Consider the following 23666-nt stretch of genomic DNA (forward strand, 5'->3'; position numbering starts at 1 on the left):
TTCACACTCTTGCACGTTTGTGTCCGCATTGTATACCGTTCCCTGTATCTGTGATACATACAGGATAGCATAGGGAACGTATCTATAGATACACCGGCGTTGTGGTAACCAGTCAGAATTGCCCTGAGGAAGCTGACAGACGGTCAACAAAGCCCCAGAATGAAATAGCTGATAACAAATCTTTCCTTCCTTTGCAGGTGCTCCCAATAACCTACCTGTCATGGTGTACGTCCACGGGGGTTACTACGCACATGGGGCCGGCAGTATGTATGATGGCAGCGCCCTCGCTAGCGAAGGAGATGTAGTTGTGGTCACCTTTAACTTCAGATTGGGAATATTAGGTTAGTCACGCACCTTCCTATTGAATATGTGGCATTTTGGTTTTACGTAGATGCACTTCGAATGATACACATTGTGCAGCCCTTAGAGATAGCTCCACACACTAGTAAGATAATGTCCAAGCAGATCATACGGTGGCAAGGCAGTACCCAATGGCTAATGCTCGCGGCTTGGCCAATGGTTACAGTTTTACCACTGTAGGATCTGCTCGGAGATTATATGAATACATATATGAAGTTTACTTCACGCTCAAAAAAAAGTTATAGCTCAATGGAGGAGCGACCCGCAAAAATGAGACACCGGCTCTGAAGCAACTATCCTGATGAGATATGTAACGTGCCTGGAACCCGTGGCACGATTGAGTTACTCCCCCATTTCAGAATCATTATATCATTATAAAGTCTACGCAAGCGCGTGGTCTTTATTAGCCCACCCGACGAAGAGGCTGTAAATAATACCCTGTAATCTGCCAGTTAGGTAACGTGGTCCTAAGGGTAGGTTTTTTTACTCAGAATCTGAAGTTTCAAATCCCTGGCAGGCCTCACAGGAACACTACTTTACATCTACTAGCATTTCCTCACATGACTAGTGAAAATGAGTACCTAGCTTTGGTTAGGGACGTCTTCTCGGAGAGAACGTTAAGTACTAAAGCGTCTTTAAGGAGAGCCACACCTCTAGCACGTTAAAATCCCATCACAATCATCGAAAGGTGAGCATTTTTCTCTTATCTCAACAGGGTTTCTCAGCACCGGAGACAACAACGCCCCTGGAAATTATGGTCTGTCCGACCAACTTCTAGCTCTGGAATGGGTAAAAAAGAATATCCGGTTTTTCAATGGGGATCCTGAACGAATCACTATATTTGGGGAAAACACCGGCGCAGCAAGCATCACCTTACTAACGGTGTCTCCAAAAAGTACAGGTGAGTAAGAGGACTCAACCTACTGTATGTAAAAATGATGAAGTTTCGGTGGGTTAACTACTGTGTCTAACTCAGTGCCGATTTTGTATTTCTTCACACGACCAGTGGAAATGATTTAAAAAATGTATATTACGATTAGTTATTTAGTCAGGATTGGTCTTCCTATAGCGAGGTAATGAGTTAAGTCTATAATATAACAATAATAATAATAATATAAACTGCTCTCCAACTAAAAACATTTCTAATCCAAGTGTTGTAGACGCGTGTTTTTTGCACGTGTGACGTCAGCATGCGCACTGGGTCAAAGTTCGTACCGCTCCCAGTCCTGGTTGAGAGGAGATTGGCGTAGCCTGATGTAGATTTTTTTCAATTACTTGCTATGGTATTGCACATGCAAAAGACAACAACAACAAAAAAAGAAAATTTCATACTCCAATGTCTTTCTTCACATGATTAGACAAAGAGTCTACCCAGGGCCAGAGAACAAACTCTGCTTGAAAGTTTGCTTCAAAAACTCATGACAAGCATCTTTATACACAGCTGAACTTTTACCTTGCAATATTAGAAAGTACTAACTAGCCAAAGTCCCAGTTTATTGAGAATGGCATAGTACATGTTGATTGTTGAGTTTTCTACTGTTCATGCACATATCCATGTATCTGTTGTCTGCACATAGTGTTGCAGAGCGGTACTTGGTACTTTCTCAGCCTCTCCCCGTGTATTCAGGACAGGTGTCAGTTGTAGAATGAGCAGTTAACAGTAGCCGAATCTATTTGATGCTTTTATAGTGCAAGCTTTCTCCTTAAGAACAAACTAATATTTTCACGTTTTGTGACGACATATATCTGAAAACAATAGGGTATAGAAAGACTTACAAGATGAAAGAAAGAGCCTTCTACTTGTTAAGCGCCTGCCGCACATTCAGGACCTTGCCCACGAACACCAGTTTGGGTGTCGAATCAAGTTTGGGTGAAGGCAGATTTAATCTACCTTTCTATACGAATCTAATGGAGTTTGAGTTAAACTGAGTGAAATTTGCCTCCCTAACACAGCTCACCCACTTCTACCTACACCAGCCAACCACCAGTCAAACATGGCCAAACCTTCCGATGTTTTACACATTTTAAAGCATTCGGATGGCGCCTACTTCTAACCATGGTTGTATCAACGGAATATTTTGCAGGTTTTCTAGAAAATACCAGTCTGTCCTTTTAACCCCACGTTTGTCAATCTATACATCATCAGGTTTGTTTAAGAGGGCGATTGTACAAAGTGGCTCATCCTTAGCTACGTGGGGGATGACACAGGAGCCGTGGCATTACGCAACTGTTCTGGCGCACAAGGTACGTTGTTCCCAATTATCACCTTCGCCAAGAATATTATGCTTTAACGGTGCACACCCCAGTTCTTCCGCGTCTGTGGGAGTGAGCCTAAAAAGTGACGAAAGGGTTTTGAGGTCCAAGTTTGAGGTGGCATTCCGCATTAACTGCCGCGAAATAACATGGCTAAAAAGTGGAAGAAATAGTGATGTTTTTGGTGAAACTTGATTTTGGCTTCAAACTTCAATTGATTTTGGCCCTTTACTACTCTTGTACGCTGTGCGAGTTGTTTCATACCTGTTGCCAAGTTCTGCAATCTCTGTTACCGCTCAAGTAAGGCGGTCGTGCAGTTTAGATAGAGTCACATAAAAGACACGAAATTGCCATTTTGATAACTTTTGGGTTAAGAGAAGAAGAAAGGAGTGTTTGCTGCCATTTGTAGCCACCCTTACTGAACAAAATGTTTTACAGTAATGACTGTAACCTCCTTTACCGTTGTTTATTACCTTCAATGTTAGTTACTTCACCTGGTATATAAAAGTTACCCAGTTTTTAAATGCCCGTGCTCATTTGCACCAAAAAGATGAAGCTAGAAGCTGTAGATCTTTTCAGAGAAAAAAAAGAAAAAAGTCCATCTCCGTTACAGGTAACGGAGGTTACACCCGTAGCGGAAAAAACATAACAAGGGGCAACAAATTTCCTTTTCCTGTGCACCATAAACATAATCAATGGAAGTAGAAAACATATGCAATGAAAGTAAAATAACCCTCAATTTCGTCACCAGACTCAAATGTTCTACCCTTCTTTGAGATTTTGCTTCCAAAGTTAACTACGCTTAGCTATCTTCATGTGTTCAATACGTGCGTATGTGCCAGTATATAATGTACTACGGAAGGACTTCCATAGATACTGATGCCTAAACTAATGGCTTTTGAGGTGATGTCATAAATACAGGCTTTACTTATCATACACCCGATTCATTCTAATGTGCCAGTGTTTTTGCTGCACAAAAATGGCATTGTTTTAACATATCTTATCAAAGTCCATACATTTTCGATAACTTCCTATGACAATTAAGCTGTCATTTTTTTAGAAATCATTAATTGAGGTGTTTTCCTCAAAAATAAGGAAGGTTTGCTTGAAAAGACAGATTGATTTTTCGACCCTAAAAATCACAATTCTGCACATTTTAATGAGAATTAGCCATTACATAAACGGTTATGTTTCTAATATGGTTTGATGCCTTTCAGCTGATAACGGCTTCTCGCCGCTATATTTAGCCAATGTAAGTGACGCTTTTGCGGCAAGAACACAATCCCAAACGTGGCAAAGTTTGTGTCCCCCCTCGTCCCGGTTCATCACTGGGGTTAACCTCCTTACCACAGAAACTACATGCCAAAAATAAAAAAAAAATCGGCAAAGACAGAACACGTCGCCAGAAACACCTGTGACAGGGAGGGAGTCAGGGGACAAAGGTAATCGATAGGGACGATAACAGAAGAATCCATATGGATAAGGAAGTCAACCGCAGTGATGAACCGGGACGTGGGATTGTGTTCTCGCCGCAAAAGCGTCACCTACAGCGGATACATCTAGCGGCGAGGAGCAGTACTCCAGTCAGAAGGGGAAGATTCAGACTGATTCAGTTGAACACATGGAAAGAAGGTTGAACAGCTTTGAGCGTTTATTGTCATATCGTGAACAATCCGTGATTAAGTGACGTTCATCTTCAATCCCGTTCATCTTCTCATTTCTACATTTTTTAACGACTACAGATCCTTATCTTAAAAAGGTATTTTCTCGTCCGCACCCTTTCTTAAACACATAATAGAATAAATAAATAAATAGCAAAGTTCTTTAATCACAACCATTTATTTTTGCGAGCCGTCGTTTCGATAACCGTCTGTCCATGTAACACTTTTAGTGCATTATGCACCAAGTAACATCTAGCGTCAGTGCACAACAAACCAGTCAGAATTGCCCTGATGAAGATGACAGACGGTCATCGAAACGTCGGCTCGTAAAAATAAATGGTTGTGATCAAAGAACTTTGCTATTCTTTCGTTTACCAACCTGATGAAATTATTTACGGACATAATAGAATAGATGTTACTTCTCATCTCTCATGACATTTTACCCTTCACAGGTAGACTGCTGCACAAGTAACTTTTCCCGAATGGTAGACTGTCTCCGAGGGAAGCCACTTGATGGTCTTCTGTCTGCGCATGTCCAGCCTGACGGGCCTCAATACTTCATTAGTTTCGGCCCTGTGGTTGATGGTGACATTGTCCCCGACATACCAATTAACCTCATGTCCAAACCGAGTGATGTCCTTAGACAGTTTCAAGACATTGGGCTCCTGATGGGCGTCAATGAGGACGAAGGCTATGCCTACATTGAAGGATACAAGAATATTGACAAAGGTGTGAGCGGAGAGGGATTTGCTGTGGCCATTCTAGACTTTGTGAACAAAGTCTTTCCATACAGAGAGAATGAAATACAGGACGCCATCGGCTTTATCTACACTAACTGGGGCGAGAAGGAGAGCAGTGGCACCCGGCGCGCAGGCCTCGTCAGGATGTTCACCGAACAACAAATCGGGGTTCCGCTGGTCAGTGTTGCAAACTACCACGCTAGAGGCAGTCCCTCACCACGGACGTTTCTGTACACATTCAACCATAAACCACAGTACAGTCCATTTCCTGACTGGGTGGGATCCGTTCAGAATGAAGAGTTACCTTTCGTGTTCGGTGCGCCATTAGGTGGTGGTGGCATTCTTGCGCAAACCAACTTCACCAAGTCTGAAGCCATGCTTAGTACTGCCATCATCACGTATTGGACTAACTTTGCCAAAACCGGGTAGGTACCACCGTTTGAACATTTAAAGGAGCTTTATGTAACATTTGTGCACCAAAAATTGAAAAATTTTAATTGGAAAAATCTTCGTGTGTAATCTACTTCAACTTTTCAACGTATTTTGTGCAAGTATCCTACATTTCTGACATTAATGTTTGGCGATAAAACAGCCCACTTACCTCCACAAACTAAACGCTCATGGCTAACAACTGTGTTTCCAGCTCTTATAAACATGTGTAAGGCGTCATATTTTTGCCCTCTGATTCCCTACCATGTATATGGTACTTATTTGCTATGGGTATTTGGTTTACTAAAATGTACTTTTTGTATCGTCCTTATGTTACATAACGCAGATAATGTCTTTAGCACGAGTTGTGGGTTAGGAACGACGAACAGCTTATCTGAAAATAGTTAACTTCCTGAACATAGCCTCAAGCTTTACTTGAAAAGTTGATAGTCTAGTTATATGGCAATGCAAATATATAATGTATTGTAGTCATATCAATGATTGTTACTGAATTTCTTTTCAAAATTAATTTTTCAGAGATCCCAACGTGCCACGTAAACAAAAGACACGATTCATCCATATGCGTCCTAATAGATATGAAGACCTCGAATGGAAGAACTATACAATAGAAGACCAAGACTACATGTACCTTGGTATGAAACCAAGGGTCAGGCAAGGGTATCGTTCCCAACGCGTGGCGTTCTGGACAGATCTCATTCCGAAACTCATTCGTCCACAAGCTGTCTCAAAGGGAGATTCTTCCTCTGATCTTATAGATCTTTGTAAAGGCTTAGATATTGGAAGAGGAATCCTGCTAAAAAACGGAGTTACAAGTTTGGAGAAAACGCTTTTGACCGCGGCTGACAGATTCTTACCATCAACGTGTGTTCCACTGGTGATGACATCACCCACGGGACTGACCAGGCCAAAGGTTGAAGTTCCGCCAAATTGGTTTGATCCAGATGACACCAACATACAAGACAGACGAAGTTATTCCACTGAACTGAGCGTTGTTATTGCAGTTGGAACATCTTTGTTTTTCGTGAACATTGTTGTATTTGCCGTCTGCTATCATCGAAAAGACAAAAAGAGGTATCACTGCCCTAAGATGGAAGACACATATGGGTTGAAAGCCTTAGACCTTAATAGTCATGGAGTAGATAGTAACACTTGCATGAAGACGAGGAACAGCCCCCAGATGGTCTAACTGTTCCTCTATTGCAGAAGGGCTTTCGCCATGCAAGTTAATTTGGGTAATGTTTACTTTTTACAGACCTTTTTATAATTTCTAGATTAATCAAGCAGTGTTACATTGATGAATCATCCCTTGGATTATTATAAGTGGTTATGTATAATGTATAATGCCGTGAAAATTGAGGCATGCCATCAGTTCACCTATTTTCTCTTTCGCCTGAATATTATACTAGACATAGAAATGCTATCAACTAGAAAGGCAACATTTGCTCGGGCAAATTCAACATTTCAGTCCATCTCCCTTCCCATAAAATGGACTGATCCAAATTCATATCTGTTTAAAAGTAAAACATTTCAAAATTACTTCTGCCAAAACCGAGATAATTGCCAAGTCATCTAATTTTATAATCTTAATTTGACACCAATTCAAAAAAGATTTTTTATTTCTAATTTAATATTCCAATATTTCATGACCAAATATGGAAACGGCACACTCCACCGCCACCAATACAGAGTACAAATACGGGACAGGACAATACTCATTTTCACTTAGGGAAAGTCGTGTAAAGTGCCTTTCCCAAGGGCACAAGATCGGTGGCATGTCAGGACTCAAAACCCCGGACCTCTTGGTTCCGAGTCGAGCACTCTGCCGCTACGCCACATGACCCCTCTTCAAGAATGAATTCTTCCAGTGAGCCCATATTATGTTATGGTCCACATCAAAACACTAAAACACACACACACAAAAATCAATTTTTCACAAATACCCAAGCCCCCCAAAATTGAATTCTAAAATAATAACTCCCATAACAATTAAAACATTTCCACTCAAAATATAATGACCCCCCCCAAATAGCAAAGTATATGAAAATGTAGTTTATGTGACATGCTTCCACCAATTCGCAACCCTTTTCCCAGGCCAATACTTGTGAAATACAGGGCAACTAGAAAGGCCGACGGATGGCTTCACTTACGATATGGCAAAACAATTCTTTACAATGAGATAGCTAGAGATAACAGTTGGATAGCTATCCCCTACATTATTTGTTAGGATTTTTAATTGCATAATGCAAACTGATAAAAAGAAGCGTTTATGCCCCGCATTCCAACGTTGGAGCAGGAAAGCTTGACATACCCACCAAAACACTTGAATACAGTTCATACTGGCCGTGTTCAAGTGAATTCACCCAAACCGCGATTCGGGTAACTCACATTCCTCACATCTGGTCCACGTGCCACACAATCCTTTGAAACCGTGTCCGATCACAATTCGCTTGAGCTACATTTATTGTTGTTTGATGCGTGTTATTATTGTCAAGAGGTCAACGACCTGCTTGCTGATGCCCCCCTCCCAGCGTATCTCGGCCGAATGCCGACGTGGTCCCGCCAGAGGCAGTGAAGCTCGTCCTAGACATTATTTGACCATTACTGCTCTTTAAGTTGCTGCCACGTAAAAGTTGGTATTGCATATAGATAAAGAAATATCACCCCGTAATCCATGACCAGGTGAAGTTTCATTGAAATCACATTGCGTTCAGACGCAAATCGCGATGCGGGAAAACCGATTCGAAACCACCTCTACAAGTGGTTTGGGATCGAGGCGCTTTCAATGTGATTTGGAGCGTTCAGATGGAGCCACTTGAAACCGGCTTCGGGGTAAACCACATGTAAAGCGTCTTGGGTGACTTCACTTAAACACGGCCACTGTCAATATGGCATGGCTTTGTACAGGTGTTAATTGTACCCAATTAAATCCCAACAGCCAATCAGCAAGAAGAATAGAGGAAAGCTGCATGTCTATTGTCTCTTGCTCTGCTTGCCATTCTGATGACTCATGCCGAAATATGGTAACACACTGCATATACATTTTCTATAACACAGCAAGAAAAGCTAAAATAAAACCATTCTAACAGCCTATATCACAAAAATGAAAAAAAACGCTTTGGGGTATTTGCCCACTCTACCTTCATGCCAAATTCCATGTTATTTGTTCCAAAGATGAAGGAGTTGAATCAATTTAAAGAAATGGCAGGAGAAGAAGGAGGAAAAGAAGAAACATGAAGAAAAACAATATATCTTCAGCACATAGTAGTGAAGCCATAATTATTCCTAGTTTCAGTGTGTAGCTCCAAATGCAGGTGCTCTTTTAGCAGATAATTCAATTATCTCAACAGCCAATCAGAGCCACACCTGCAATCAGAGCCACGCCTACTCCTGTCTCATTGCTCCTATTTGGGATTGAAGCGCCTGTCTTCATGACCAGATAGGGTCACACTGTCATATTATATTTCCCATGAAAACAGCTAAAAAGCTTAATCAAACCAATTCTAAAAGACTGTATCAAGAAAATGAAAAAATATAGAAAGGCTGATATTTGCTTTGGAGAATGACAGGGGAAAACAATGCTCTACATTGATATAACTATAGTATGAAGTGGCATATAAGTAAGAATACAACAGTTGGACAGCTGTCCCCTACATTATTGGTTAGGATGTTTATTTGCATAATGCACACTGTTGATTTTCAAGACAAAAAAAGTTTATGCCCCGCATTCCAAGCATGTTAAGGTCCAGTTAAAAACACTTCCATACACACAAAATCCAGTCGAAAATTGAAATCGAAAGAAATAGCAACGACCCTATTTAACAACATACAAAAAATGTCCACACCAAATATAGTATTTATGATAATACCCGTTTAAAATTGAATTTAAAACTAGTTGGAAAAATTATATCATGTAGTTACATGTGTGCTCAGCTACGTAAAATTGCATCAGACATTGCGCTAAACTTTCACAGAGGCCCCCATTATCATAGGGAACAATGGCAACAAGTCAATGACCTTATCTTACCACACCACTACATGTATCTGCACCTAATTTGGTTTAAGGATGTTAAAATTTGGTTTAAAAAATACCAAGGTGTATAAAATGTAGGTTATATGACATGTTTTCACCGACTCACAACCCAGAGACTCCTTTTCCTGGCCAATACTTGTAAACAAACAAAGTAATTATTCCTATAATAAGTATGTGGAACAATCTAGCAGTAAAGTAATTAAGGGGACAGCCAATCAGCAACCACATCTGCAAACAAGGTTGCACCTGCTGCCCATATATGGGCATTGAGCTCTTGGCCTAAATGATTTAATGCAATTAAACCCAGAACCCAATCAGCAAGAAGATTACAACTTCCCTACGACCTCGAAAGCTGCATGCCTATTGGCTGTTGCTCTCTGTATTCCTCACTGATGAGTCATGCTATACAGTAAGTATAGCATGACTTAAATAACGTCATTATTTGGCATTGAAAACAGTCATATCCAAAATTATACAAGTTGAAGAGAGTATGCCAAAAGCTATGATGAATTGTTGCTTAGATATAAAAGCATACCCATACCAACTTTCAGATGATTTGAGTGTAGTACCAGATCTCCACCACCCAAAATGTACAGATTTTGTCGGAAAATGAAAAACAAACAAATAAAACAATTTTAAAAGTCTGTATCCCAAAAATGAAGACAAAAATTTGCCCACTTTATCTCCATGCAGAAAAATTGCAGAGTTGAACGGCAGGAGGAGAAGAAGAAGGAGAAGAAACACCAAAGAATATAATATGTGTTCACCACACTATGTGTCGTGAAGCCACAAAAAAACACAAAATGGGGGTATTTGCCCACTCACCTCCATACCAAATCTCTGCTCATTTGTACCGAAAATGAAGCAGTTCGTCCACTTAAAGAAATGGCAGGAGAAAGGGAAGGACAAGAAATATAGAAACCTATGGTATATACTTAAATAATGATAACGTAACATGACGGTTGCAGTGGCAATATATCTATAACATCTTAAAAATCAATATTCTGTCTATTCTATGTTTTGATGTTGCAGGCATTTACGTCAGGTGTCGGACTCTCATGTGCGAAAGTGTGTATATTGTCTTAGCGCATTTCATCATCATTTCGTACCTGAATTGTTTGATATAACCGCCAAACACGCTACATTGACACATTGATACAATAACGCTTGTGGTCCAGGAATCATATCTATTCTTTTAATAAAATATGTTCTAAAACTCCAACAGAGTGAGAGCTATCTGCAATTTACCCCACATTATCCCTTGTTAATATTTATTATCATGAACGCTAATTGAGAAATAAACGTTACCTTAACCTATAGGTTCTGTCGTTATATTCTGCGTGGTTATATATATCTAAAGACGGCGTCATAGGAACTTTACCCATTATGATATCTGCCAAAATTTAGCTTATTAGATACTGGCACCGTTTCGTAAAATTACCTGAGGTAATTCACAATGCATACAAAACTGCATCTACTAACCATGACCATGACAGGATTAATTATGTTAAGGACACTCTAAATTCCCATGACTTTGGACATTACTTGGATAAAACCTGAATCTTATAAAGTACTAGTATATTATATTATCCACCAACTTCGCTACCGGCTACAAGACACACATATACAAGAGTGGTTTAGTCATACTGAAAATAATTCAAAACTGTCTTTTCTTAACAAGTCGAAAAACTCTTATGAGCAAGAAACATATCTCTATGATTTAGATAACTTTGATATTCGTAAAGCCATACTAGTAGTCATAAATTGAATATAGAAAAGGACAGATACTATATTATAGCCCCTGACCAAAGGTTCTGTCCATTTTGTCCAAAGCAGATTGAAGATGAATTCAACTTTTACATGGGATGCTCCAGATATGATATTTTACGTAACAAGCTATTCTAGAATCAAGTACAATGAAAAAGTAGGTACATATACGAAAGGCTGCTTGTTATAAAAATACCGAAACCCATGATTAGCCCTACTCGTTAGTAACACTATATCAAAGACTTGCCCTTGTTGTTTTAGTACTTAGGATTTTATTCTGTACGTACTTTGTGTGTGTGCTATGTTTAATAGCCGTTACCGTACGCTGTACCATGTACAAATGTCGTGCAACGAAGTTCTCATGTTATTTTGAGAGGCGACATAAAAACATTGATTGACTGTTTTAGAAATAGCCGGTGGTGTCGGTTTAAATTCATGAGAGAGGCGGCAAACGGTACAAAATCACAGACGTCAATGTTGCGCTATAACTTCGTCTTCTTCTTTAGGAGGCCAACATCAGCATAATGATGAATCTGCCTCGCTATATTTGGAGACGGTTAGGTCACAGTCTTGTTTGTTTTTGTTGTTCTTTGTTGTTGTTTTGTTCAGTCCAGTGTCAGTGTCAGTGGTAGCTGGTCTTGTTTTTGTTTTAGGCTTGCTGGGCCAACCGATCTGGGAAAGACTCCAAGGATGGAGCATCCACTATTCCTGATAGGAGGGAATGCCAGTCCGTGACTTTGCGTGGGAAGGTGGTCATCTGTCTGTACGTTGTTCTGCAGTAGGGTACGTTGTTCTGCAGTAGGGTACGTTGTTCTGCAGTAGGGTACGTTGTTCTGTAGTAGGGTACGTTGTTCTGCAGTAGGGTACGTTGTTCTGCAGTAGGGTACGTTGTTCTGCAGTAGGGTACGTTGTTCTGCAGTAGGGTACGTTGTTCTGCAGTAGGGTACGTTGTTCTGCAGTAGGGTACGTTGTTCTGCAGTAGGGTACGTTGTAGGATAGGGTATGTACATGACGTGTCCGTTGCTTGAGCTGACTTACAGAAGGAAGTTCCCGGTAGTTGTGGTGATAATCCCATGATGTAGTTTGTAAAGGCTTGCTAGCCTATAAGCAGGGGAGGTTAGAATAAATACGTCGCAAAAGTGTAATTCTACAAAATGTCAGCAGATTATGTATCCTTTGATAAATCTTGTAGTCGATTATAGCATCCCTCTCTAGACTTTAGTGTTTAAATAATTCACCCATTGATATCTGACGCTATAATAGACAACTGAATGGAAAACAGAATGTAGATTGCTCAATCAATCCTACTCATTGGACCAATCTAATTTGTATGCAGGGTAAGGAGTGAAATCGGCCACAAAATAGTTCGGAAGGCTCGCCGGCAGATTGTAAATTGGCTAGACGAAGGGTCGTTTTCACAACCAATCAGTTGAGACGCTGCAATTAACGAATTTCACGGCTGAAGGTTCCCACTTCAGGTCTATTTCTTGTCGGATATAAATCGGAGGGGAGGGGAGGGGGGGGGGTGAATTTACGCCTTCGTGTAACATGGCACAACTTCACACAAACCCTTTGCTCTCCCTAATTGGGTACATTCCAGTCTATTACTTCCGGGGCGGAAGTATTGCTATTGGCGGCGCTGATGTTTATGTTTGTATGCTTGGGTTCCAGGGTAGCAACGGTTGCTTCAGAGTCGGGCTGGTTTTGACAGTTGATTTAGAGAAATACTAGAAAGGTCGTCATTTGCTCTGGACCAAATGAAGCAAATGACTTCACCACATCCCCAGTACCAGAAATGGACCTATCCCCCTCCCGCACAAATGGATTGTTCCTAACTCACCCCTGTCCAAATTGTAGATTGACAGGATCCTTGCAACCCTGTATGTGCTTGAAGACCAATCCACCATGTATCTGTTCGAATATTACCATGCTACCCTGTATCTGCTTGGAGATTGCGAATATCACAAAAAATTGAATCCATTTTACGAAATGGCAGGGGAAGAAGGAGAAACAAGAAAGGAAAACAATGGTTTTCATATAGATGCAACTATAGTATGAAGTGACATATAACTAAAAATTCAACAGTTGGAAAGCTAACTTCCCATACATAAGGATTTTTATTTGCATAATGCAAACTGTTGATTTTTAAGAAAAAGGTTTACGCCCCACATTCCAATCTGGAGCAAGAAATTTTGACATACCCACTAAAACACCCGAATGCAGTTCATATAGTCAATGTGATATGGCTGGAGCAGGTAGTCCGAACAGCCAATCAGCAAGAAGAATACAAGAAAGCTGCATGCCTATTGGCTCTTGCTCTACATGCACATTCTGCTACCTCACACCCTCAGTATACAGTGATCTGAAAATAGCTGATAACAGCTCAAAAACATATCAAAAAGATCCATCAACAACGTCTCGAGTTATGACGTTGACCTAAATACAGACCCACACCACAGCTGCCCATCAAGCCCAAACCACAAACGTGCCCTTCTGACGAAGGCAATGAGCTTAGTTCGCAGACTCGTTCCCATTTGACATACGCCATGCGGAGGTCATGTGAACTGCAGCCACGCTCAGCACTATTCAGTATATATCCAGGCGCCAATCTACGCCAACAGAACAAACATTATACTTCAACTTTAACAGTTTCAAACCCGATGTATTCCTCTACCATACACCACAGTTTTCACCTCGCGTTGTAGTGCACATAAACATCTCTCAAGTATCCTGCTGCACTGCAATGAACTTTGCGCCTAAACTACTATTGACCACGAGGTTCGCATATAAATGCTGTTTTATGCGAACCTCTCCCCTGTTGGTAGCAGGCAATGCCCCTCATGCATTACTTTGCCAGGAAACCAAGTTGACCCTCTGCTAGATTAGTAGCGGTTGTGGAAGCAAAGGCCAAGTTCAAAAATGTTAATTTATCCTGTCGTGTTCCTACGCTCCTGCAGTGGGTTGTGTGTTATGCATGTGTACAAGATCACTCGGGAAACGGTTGTTCATGGTATTTAGTGGATACGTAGAGGCAACAAAACGAAGGTCAAGTTTCAGAATGAGCCTCCCAGTGTGTTCATACGGTACTGCAGCGGAGGTTTAAAGCTTGAGGTTAAATTTTCTGCAAGTGCCAGGTTCATGATTTTTTAGTATTGGAAAGCTCTTGGGGGGTGGGAATAAATGGTGTAAGTTTGTGCCCCCTGACAGCTTGTTCTGGAACTGTAGTTGCGCTTGTTCACAAATGTTCACACATTTCTTTGAAAGTCCAAAACAAAAAACAAAAGTTAGAAAAGTGAAGACAAGGATGATGCAAATTAGTCAACTAGCTCATGCCGTTTCAGAATAGGAGCTTTAATAGGAGCTTTAAGTTTCCAGTGAGTGCCTGAGAGTTCTACCCATACCCCCCATCCTGTTGAGGGTGGGGTTGTACATTCTTTCATATATTGCCGCTCTAACTCCTCGTTCCCACCAGCGGGTGCCACGGTCTAAGATATCCGTAGATTCGAATTTAAAAGATAGACCCCAGCATTCTACAGCCTTCTCAAAAACAGGGTGTCCCCCTACGACTCCAGTATCGGTTCTGTCACTGAGTTAGCAGGATTTCTATGGCCAAGATCTTGGAACTACTAGTGTGGAAGTGTCAGCATCGCATACAGAATAGTACAGATTTTGTCAACAAAATCAAAGACATTCATGTAGAGGAAAGATGAAATCATAACATATGACGTGTGCTCTCTTTTCTAAGCTTAGACAGCCGACGATACCTAAGCCAAACCAGAGTATGAGATCGTGGAACTCTAGCTATGATCAAATTATCTTGCAGGTTTTACGAGTTTACATACCTTAGATATTTGCCGTCCGTTAATTATCACTTAAGCTAGAATACTGCATTTTTTTCACATTTGCATAAGCCTACATGGATAAATTTGCATAATTATGTCAAGACTACTATGTGAGTGTGAGTGATAGTGAGTGTGAGTACTATGCAGCACTAGTCTTATTGTATTGATTATATTGTCAGCACTGTCGAGCAAGAAAGTTCATTCATCCTACTAACACCAGTAGATGGACCCAAAGCTCTGGCAGCTAGCCTTACTTTACTTTGGGCCCTTTGCCCCTACCAGGGCATAGGCCACCGATGATGTTCGTACACTGTACTCGTCTGTGGTATACTTCCTCAGGTCCTGCCAGCTGGTGCTGATGCTCCTCATCTCCTCCTCCGTGTCCCTTCTCCAGCTGTTCTTGGGTCTACCCCTCTTCCTCTTACCCTGTGGATTCCAGGTCAGGGCCTGCTGAGTGATACTAGTGTTGGCTTTCCTAAGCGTATGTCCTACCCAGGACCATTTCCTCTTTAGCATCTGTTCTGTAAGGCCACACCAAGTAAATTTTATGGATGACGTCCGCGCGCGCATTGATTTTGGCCTGTTCCTAGAAAAAAAACAAGAAATTCCGCTTCCTGTAACTATGACCAAAGAGTCACGACAGTGCCGCAAATCGTTAGATTGACGTAAACCCCGTAACGCGAAATGGGTAAAGAGCACATGCCTTGTTTCTGCAGGCCTGACAAAAATGTGATGAAAGAAACAGGGCAGGACGATAACTGCTGTTCCACCTGATTTATTGCTGTTTTGATGATGAATAAGACTTCTTGCTTGTTACACTGTGTCACCTCATTCAATTTGTGTCCTAACATTTGTCGTCTCTTAGTATATTTCTAATCTAGGCATCTTGTTTTTTAGGGCCCTCCTTGTTTTTTTTCGCCCTCTCGCATTAGATTTAGGGTCTCCAAAGGACGTCATCCATAAAATTTACTTGGTGTGGCTTAATGGGTTGTCACCCTGCTCTGTCCCATAGCTCGTAGTTGCTGATTTTTTCCCACCACCTAATCTTAAAGATAGTCTAAGACAGGTGATGACGAAGATCTGTAACCTGTAGGCTGTACTGTGTGACTTTTGTTGTTCTCCATATTTCCGAACCATAGCGGAGGACTGATTTGCCACTGGAGTTAAAGATGCGAAGTTTGGTGGCTCTGCGTATTCCTCTAGAAGCCCAGACCTTCCTTAGCATGATGAACACCGCTCTTGCTTTCCCTATATCCTTGCTGTTACATCTCTGTCCGTGCTCCCTTGACGGTGTACCACACTACCCAAGTACACAAAGGATATCATTAGTATTGATTAATTATTCCCACAATGACGAAACGTAATGCTTCGATTGTTAAACGCATTTATTGTCGTTCACCGTATTCATACTAGCCTTTTAAGAATAGCAAAAAAAAAGATTGATGTTATTGATATTGTATGCTTAGAAATGCTTTAGTAATGCTTGAACGAAAATCATTTTCTTATATAAAGCGATACAGGAAAAATATAAAAATGCCTGGTCAAATCCATTTCTTATTGCAGTTTTTTCTATGTTGAGGACAAGTTTCGAAGTACATATGCATACGACATGGCAAGTAACATTGACATCTACAGGAAAAGGTCGGGTTTTGGCCTTCACATCTAAACGTTTACCATAAGTTGCCAGCTATATATACTAGATATGGACATGTAGAACAGGTTGGCTGGTGTGTAGAATACATTCATAGAATAATCGGCGTAAACTTGATATAGCTCTCGCCTTTCATTTATCAAAAATAATATCACCATTACCAAGAAGACTGATTATTTAACATGAAATCGGGACTTCGAAAAACACACATACAAAGACTGGGTTAAGTTTTCTAGAATACTTATTGGCACAGACTGACGAATACTAATGGCATGCTCTTGTCCGCAGTCCACAAATATCTCCAATCATTATAGTTTATAGTTATTATCATTAGACTTATTGATTCAGACGGTTCAGTAGATGGGCGCAGAATATAGATATAAAAAAACCAGTTGGCAGAATTGATGGCTTTTACCTCCATCCTGACCATAAAAAGACAGAATACATCGGTATAGCAAAGTACGTCTTTGCAACGGTCCGATATCGAAGTTGTAGTGTTCCACCAATGGGAGGTTATACCGGCTGTACAGATACAGAAGCTGGTGTGTTACGCCGAAGGGTGTTATACTGGCTGTCCATAGACTGATATAAACTGATATTTAAGTTGGACCGATGTTATCCGTCGGTCTAAGATGGACAAAACTGGCACATAGGAAATAATTACATCTGAAATACCATACTGTGGTTATCGGCGTTGTTCAAACTGAAAGCTGAAAGAGTTTCCATTAAATGTGCTCGAACAAGTTTCTTTCCCTTTGATAAGTTTTTATATAACTTTACTGGAACACTCTGTCAGTTCAGTCGTTTCTAACTGGCAATCACCGTTCGGGCCTATAGAACAGTCCTCCAGCTCCAGCGCCTTGATGACTTCACGAACGTCCGTGACCTTTAACCTTACTCTTTCCTGGGCGTTTTCATCCGAGTATCTGATGGGCTTGTTATTTCTTCTGTGATAGCAGACGGCAAACACAACAACATTCAGAAAGAATAACGAGGTACCCACAGCTATGACTATACTCAGTTCCGACGAGTTGCCAGGTTTCTTCCGTACCCAGGTGATGTCCTTGCCAGGCCATGACATGTCACTCGCGCTGGGATTCCTGGTTGGAATTGCGATGAATGGCATGCACGTTGTTTGAACTGTTTCCGAATCTGGTTTTACCGGAATCCAAGAAGATGTCTTCTTCCCCGTACCCTCTCCCTCTCCATCAGCATTTTGGCCTGTGTCCAAAAGTTCGCAAAGCTCGTTTGGGTCTTTCACCAAAGACGACTCAGAATTTCTGACATGTTTTGGTCGTAAAAGTTTGGGCACAAGTTCGACCCAAAAAGCGACTCGTTGTGACCGATATCCTTTTGGAACCCGAGGTTTCATTCCAAAGTACATGTAAAAGTCACTGTCATTGTCAGCCCGGTATGACAGCCATTCCACCTGTTCATACCGGTTGGGCCTCTCATGTACAAACCTCGTCTTCTGCTCGATAGGCCAGTTAGGATCCCTGGAACGTCAACACAGAAGAATAGATGATGGTTATTTCAGGCATGTCTCGTCGTTTTATCATAAACCTACGTACATTTTTCAGAAACGTTCATTATAATGATTAAAAGATGCGCTTGTTTTACAACATTTTCTATCCCCCTGCTGATAAAGTGAAACTTTCTTTTGATTAAAAATGCAAAGATACCAGAGCAATCAAAGATAACTAGAAAGGCCAATATTTGCTTTGGAGCAAATACAGCGATGGGTTCACCACATTTTACGACATGGCAGGGAAAGAATGAGAAACACAAGGGAAAACAATGATTTACATTGATATAACTATAATATGAAGTAACATACAACTAAAACAACAGTTGGATAGCCATTTCCTACTTTATTGGTTAGGATTTTTAATTGCATAATGCAAACTGTTGATTTTCAAAATAAAAAAAAACGTTCATGCCCCGCATTCCAATGCTGGAGCAGAAAAGCTTGAAATACCTACCAAAACACTTGAATAAAGACATACTGTCAGTATGGAAATGCTCTGTGCAGGTGGAAATGCTCTGTGCAGGTGTTAATCAAGTTAAATCCCAACAGCCAATCAGCAAGAAGTATAGAGGAAAGCTGCATGCCTATTGGTTGATGCCCTGCATTCCATTGTGATGACTCATGCCCAGACGTGGTAAACACGGCACACTAACACAGTAATACATTTGCTATAACACAGCCAAAAAACTCAAATAAAACCATTCTAAAAGCCTGTATCACAAAAATTTAAAAAACGCCTAGGGGTATTTGCCCACTGTACCTCCATACCAAATTTCAGGACCTTAGGCCCTAAAATGAAGAAGCTGAATCCATTTAAACTAGAAAGGCCAATATTTACTTTGGAGCAAATACAGCGATGGGTTCACCACATTTTACGACATGGCAGGGAAAGAATGAGAAACACAAGGGAAAACAATGATTTACATTGATATAACTATAATATGAAGTAACATACAACTAAAACAACAGTTGGATAGCTATTCCCTACTTTATTGGTTAGGATTTTTAATTGCATAATGCAAACTGTTGATTTTCAAAATAAAAAAAAACGTTCATGCCCCGCATTCCAATGCTGGAGCAGAAAAGCTTGAAATACCTACCAAAACACTTGAATAAAGACATACTGTCAGTATGGAAATGCTCTGTGCAGGTGGAAATGCTCTGTGCAGGTGTTAATCAAGTTAAATCCCAACAGCCAATCAGCAAGAAGTATAGAGGAAAGCTGCATGCCTATTGGTTGATGCCCTGCATTCCATTGTGATGACTCATGCCCAGACGTGGTAAACACGGCACACTAACACAGTAATACATTTGCTATAACACAGCCAAAAAACTCAAATAAAACCATTCTAAAAGCCTGTATCACAAAAATTTAAAATACGCCTAGGGGTATTTGCCCACTGCACCTCCATACCAAATTTCAGGACCTTAGGCCCTAAAATGAAGAAGCTGAATCCATTTAAAAAATGGCAGAAGAAGAAGAAGAAGGAGAAGAAACATCAGAAAAAGCAATATGGGTTCACCACCACTTCGTGGTGTGGTGAACCCATAAAAATGGCAGGAGAAGGAAAAACATCAGAAAAAGCAATATGGGTTCACCACCACTTCGTGGTGTGGTGAACCCATAATAAACTGCAAAACTAATGTAGGGAATAGAGGAAACGAAGCTATCAGTAACATCGGCACTTACAAAGATATCTCTTTTAAACAATGAATGAATGACGACCTTTATTGCACATTTTTGCCACACTGGGCTAAGTACAGGTCAAAACAAGACATGATGAAAAGATACATACAAAATAAAACTAGCCATCATTACATAAATTCAACTTCTCGCTTTTCAGGTATAGTAGAGATAAAGGAACAGATATGTTTTTCGATTGAAGGTTTGTCAAGTCGCATTAGGAATATGAATTTTTCTACAGTGCTCAAGTGTATGAAGTAAGGTAATAGGTTTTGTACAAACCTATACAGATAATTTCTCTCTTTACTATATAAGCACTCTATATCTCAGTTGTAAGTAGGGAAATGTTGAGATATGCAGAAAATGACTCTCAAAGATATGTAGTGATAAGAGACATCCGTCAAAACGTGTAGTTCTGCCTGAGATTCAGAAACCCTAAGAAACCCTGAGGAGTAGCAAAGAGTCAACGTAAACGGTCAGTCCTGTACTTGAATTTATGGAACGAAATAAAAGATGAGTTGATTATTACCTCCAACAGAAGTTGTGTTTTTGTTTGATCAGGGTGGAGTGACTCTGGTGACATAACTATTGAAGCCATTGATGGATATTCATGATTTTAGGTGTTCAAGTTACTGTTGGGGGGGGGCAGAGGTCAAGTTCTAAAATGTGCCATAATGGTGCTACGTTACTGTGGTTGACCTTTTATGTCTGTTGGTTTGTTTGTGAACAGGATAACTAGAGATGCTGTAGGTGGATGTTCAAGATTTCCAAGGCCAAGTCTGAAAATGCGCCTTATATCTGGAATGAACTGGACCTTCTGTGTGTATTGGTTTGTTAACAGGATAACTCGACATACTGTAGATCGAGAAAAAAATTAGTGGGTGGGTGGGTTACGGAAGAAGGAAGGTCTAGTTGGGCCTCTTAGCGTCTATGTACGGTACTGCAACAAGGGGCTTCAATGTTTTTGAGTTCATGTTCATCGTTGGGATTTTTAAGTGTTGGATTGATTGATTGATGTTTCCAAAATCATATCCAGTTGCTTGAGTAACTGCTTTTTGGTGTATCGTATTACCTGGATGTCTAATCTTTATCGACGTAGATGCTTCAGTTGTTTGTAGACATTATGCAGTGAAAAGCTATATCTGTCAAACAGTAAAATATGGTGTGCATGTGGCAGAGGCTGACTAAGAACAAGTGGTTATTTGAAGTGTCTGCAAAAATTTATGACGTTTTCAAAATCATATCCAGTTGCTTGAGTTACTGCTTTTTGGCGTGTTGGATTGATTATGAGGATAGATGTGTTGGACCGCGGTGGGCTTTTTCGTTTTGAAGTTTGCACGATGATAACTGGAACTGGGTCAATGTTTTTATGGTTTTGGGCAGGAAGGAATAGTGATTTGTATATTATACAAATCAGCACCTAATTTGCGTAAGAAATGAGGTAAACATATTCTCTGGCGTCGGTGAAGGTTAGACATTCAGACGATAACACGAGAAGGCCAAAGTAGCTTGTTCTGGAACCGCAAAGTTGTTTAGAACCTTTGAAGGAGAATAACCCAAGAACTAGTTGACAAATCGTATGACTTTTGGTACGTAGGTAGCTTAGTTTACGTAATAACCTTCTGTGTTGAGATCAAAGTCATATTGGGCAGAGAATGGGATAAATTGATATAATCCATGCAAATGAGGATCTTATTTGCATAAATAATTAAAACATAATTAGACGTAAATGTTAATATCATTTGGCGAAGGTACGAGGTTGTGAAACTCCAGTTCACGTTTATTCCATTTCATGTCTTTGTCTGAAACATGTTTCGGAATATTCCATAACGTGCCTTCTGTATGAATAATTAATTTACCACTACTATCAATCATCCGTGATTGACAGCGTGGCCGGTACCGTTACCATTCCAAAACATGATTTGGAATAACAAGTTTTGGAATGCAACAGGGGGAAGACGGAATCTCCCACCGTCGCGGTTGAGAGAGTGTTGATGGGCCCTGATGTTTATTTCTCCTTCCCTTCACCTCCTCACAAAGTAGTTCTAGAAGTCTGGACACTCTCTTGCAGTGATAAAAGAGGATTGATCAGTGGACAAAAGAATCTCTAGGGAACCTACCCACACCGGCAGTATTTAAACTTCAGTTCTAATCACCCAAATGAGCATAAATTGAGGGTCATTCGTACATTGTTTCATAGAGCAGGCACTAACTAGTATCACTCACCCCTAGGACAGACGGTTAGAGATTCAGGAACATATCCAGGTTCTGCTAAACAGTGCTACCCTGAGTGGGCTGTGTACAACCCGCTACTGTTAGAAATCACAATGCAAAGTCTTGGTTGTCTTACCGTACGTTAAGAACATATCAGAGGCCCTACAAAGAATCGTTTTCACACACGGCATAAAAATTGTTTTATATAGAAGTTTATTGCAAATACGTGACTGGGGGCTAATTGCAAATTAAAAACATAAAAGACCAATGAAACAGAGTATAGAATAACTAAAATCTACATGATAAAAGGTAGTTGTCTAAAGCTGTAGCTATGTCTAAAACTATGTCTAAGGGGACTTCTCTTTTTGAGAGAGAGAGAGAGAGAGAGAGAGAGAGAGAGAGAGAGAAAGATGTCCCACCTTTTCCAAAATTAGTGGGTTTTAGGAAGTTAAAAGAAGAATAGTTGTACCCGCTACAACTGTCGTGCAATTAAGTTCTTCTACATCTGACGAAGGTTGACCAGATCGACTGAAAACTTATGGTGAGCTTTAAGTTTAGTTTCAGTTTCAGTTTATTTCGCACTTTAAAACAAAATATAACAATACAAATAGAAGAGAATATAAATGAAATGTAACAGTGCAGGGAGGCCGGAAGCATGAAATGTTTATGATGAGGCCTCCCTTCATAACGGGATTAACAATTCAAATAAATCGGATAAATAAGAAATAACTTAGGTAACGGGTAAATGAAACAAAACAATAAAATACAATACGATGCAATACTATCTACAATAATGAAAAGTAGTAATGAAAGTAGTAAACAAGGAAACATAAACAAAAATTAGGAATGTGTGGGGTTATTTATGAAAACTACTTTAGTATGATTTTTGAAAATGGTGAAGGAGAGACTAATTTGTGAAGTTCTACTTATGTTGTTCCAAATTGTTGGGCCCCTGTGCCTGATTGTAAATTGACGTAGATTCGATTTCGCATTGGATGGCCTTAAATAATTGCATTGGCGTGTGAAGTGGTTGTGGATATCTGAGTTCAATAAGAAGGTGTAGGTGTCGTGGAAGATTTCAGGAAGGCAAGGACATTTATATATTATATTGTACATTGAAAGACTATGTTTACAACTATGGATTCTACCAACACATATGATCTTTCATTCAAATAAACTTCATTGTAAACATACCTCAAATGGCAAGGGTAACAAAACAAAAGGAACACCATGACTTGGGGCGTAAATATGAGTTTTTCATGCCAGGACATGACAAACGTTATAAAACGTTAGTGAACACAAAGCATCCAACTTACCCGCTTTTAGCAAAGTTTGCCCAGTATGTCATGATGGCGGCACTCAGCATAATCTCCGACTTTGTGTAGTTAGAATCTCTGTAGATCCGCAGTCCCACCAGTGGAGCACCGAGGACGAAGGGAAGGTCCTCACTGTGTGCCGCTTCCACCCAGGCCTGGGGTACGGACCG

General features: G+C 40.4%; 2 protein-coding genes across 2 annotated transcripts; one reads left to right on the top strand and one right to left on the bottom strand.

Moving 5' to 3' along the window:
* Positions 1-220: 220 nt before the first annotated feature.
* LOC109465098 (neuroligin-3-like) lies at positions 221-12043 on the top strand. The gene is made up of 6 exons (XM_019762238.1): positions 221-341; positions 1076-1261; positions 2507-2604; positions 4727-5439; positions 5981-6185; positions 11915-12043. Exons 1-6 carry the CDS (start codon positions 221-223, stop codon positions 12041-12043), a joined length of 1452 nt encoding a protein of 483 aa, XP_019617797.1.
* Positions 12044-17235: 5192 nt separating this feature from the next.
* LOC109465113 (neuroligin-4, Y-linked-like) lies at positions 17236-23572 on the bottom strand. The gene is made up of 2 exons (XM_019762253.1): positions 23497-23572; positions 17236-18250 (listed from the first exon to the last, which is right to left on the bottom strand). Exons 1-2 carry the CDS (start codon positions 23544-23546, stop codon positions 17521-17523), a joined length of 780 nt encoding a protein of 259 aa, XP_019617812.1. The 5' UTR covers positions 23547-23572; the 3' UTR covers positions 17236-17520.
* Between the last annotated feature and the right edge of the window lie 94 nt (positions 23573-23666).

Source organism: Branchiostoma belcheri, unplaced genomic scaffold (assembly GCF_001625305.1).
Source record: "Branchiostoma belcheri isolate BF01 breed outbred unplaced genomic scaffold, Haploidv18h27 scaffold148, whole genome shotgun sequence".
In the NCBI taxonomy this organism is placed as follows: domain Eukaryota; kingdom Metazoa; phylum Chordata; class Leptocardii; order Amphioxiformes; family Branchiostomatidae; genus Branchiostoma; species Branchiostoma belcheri.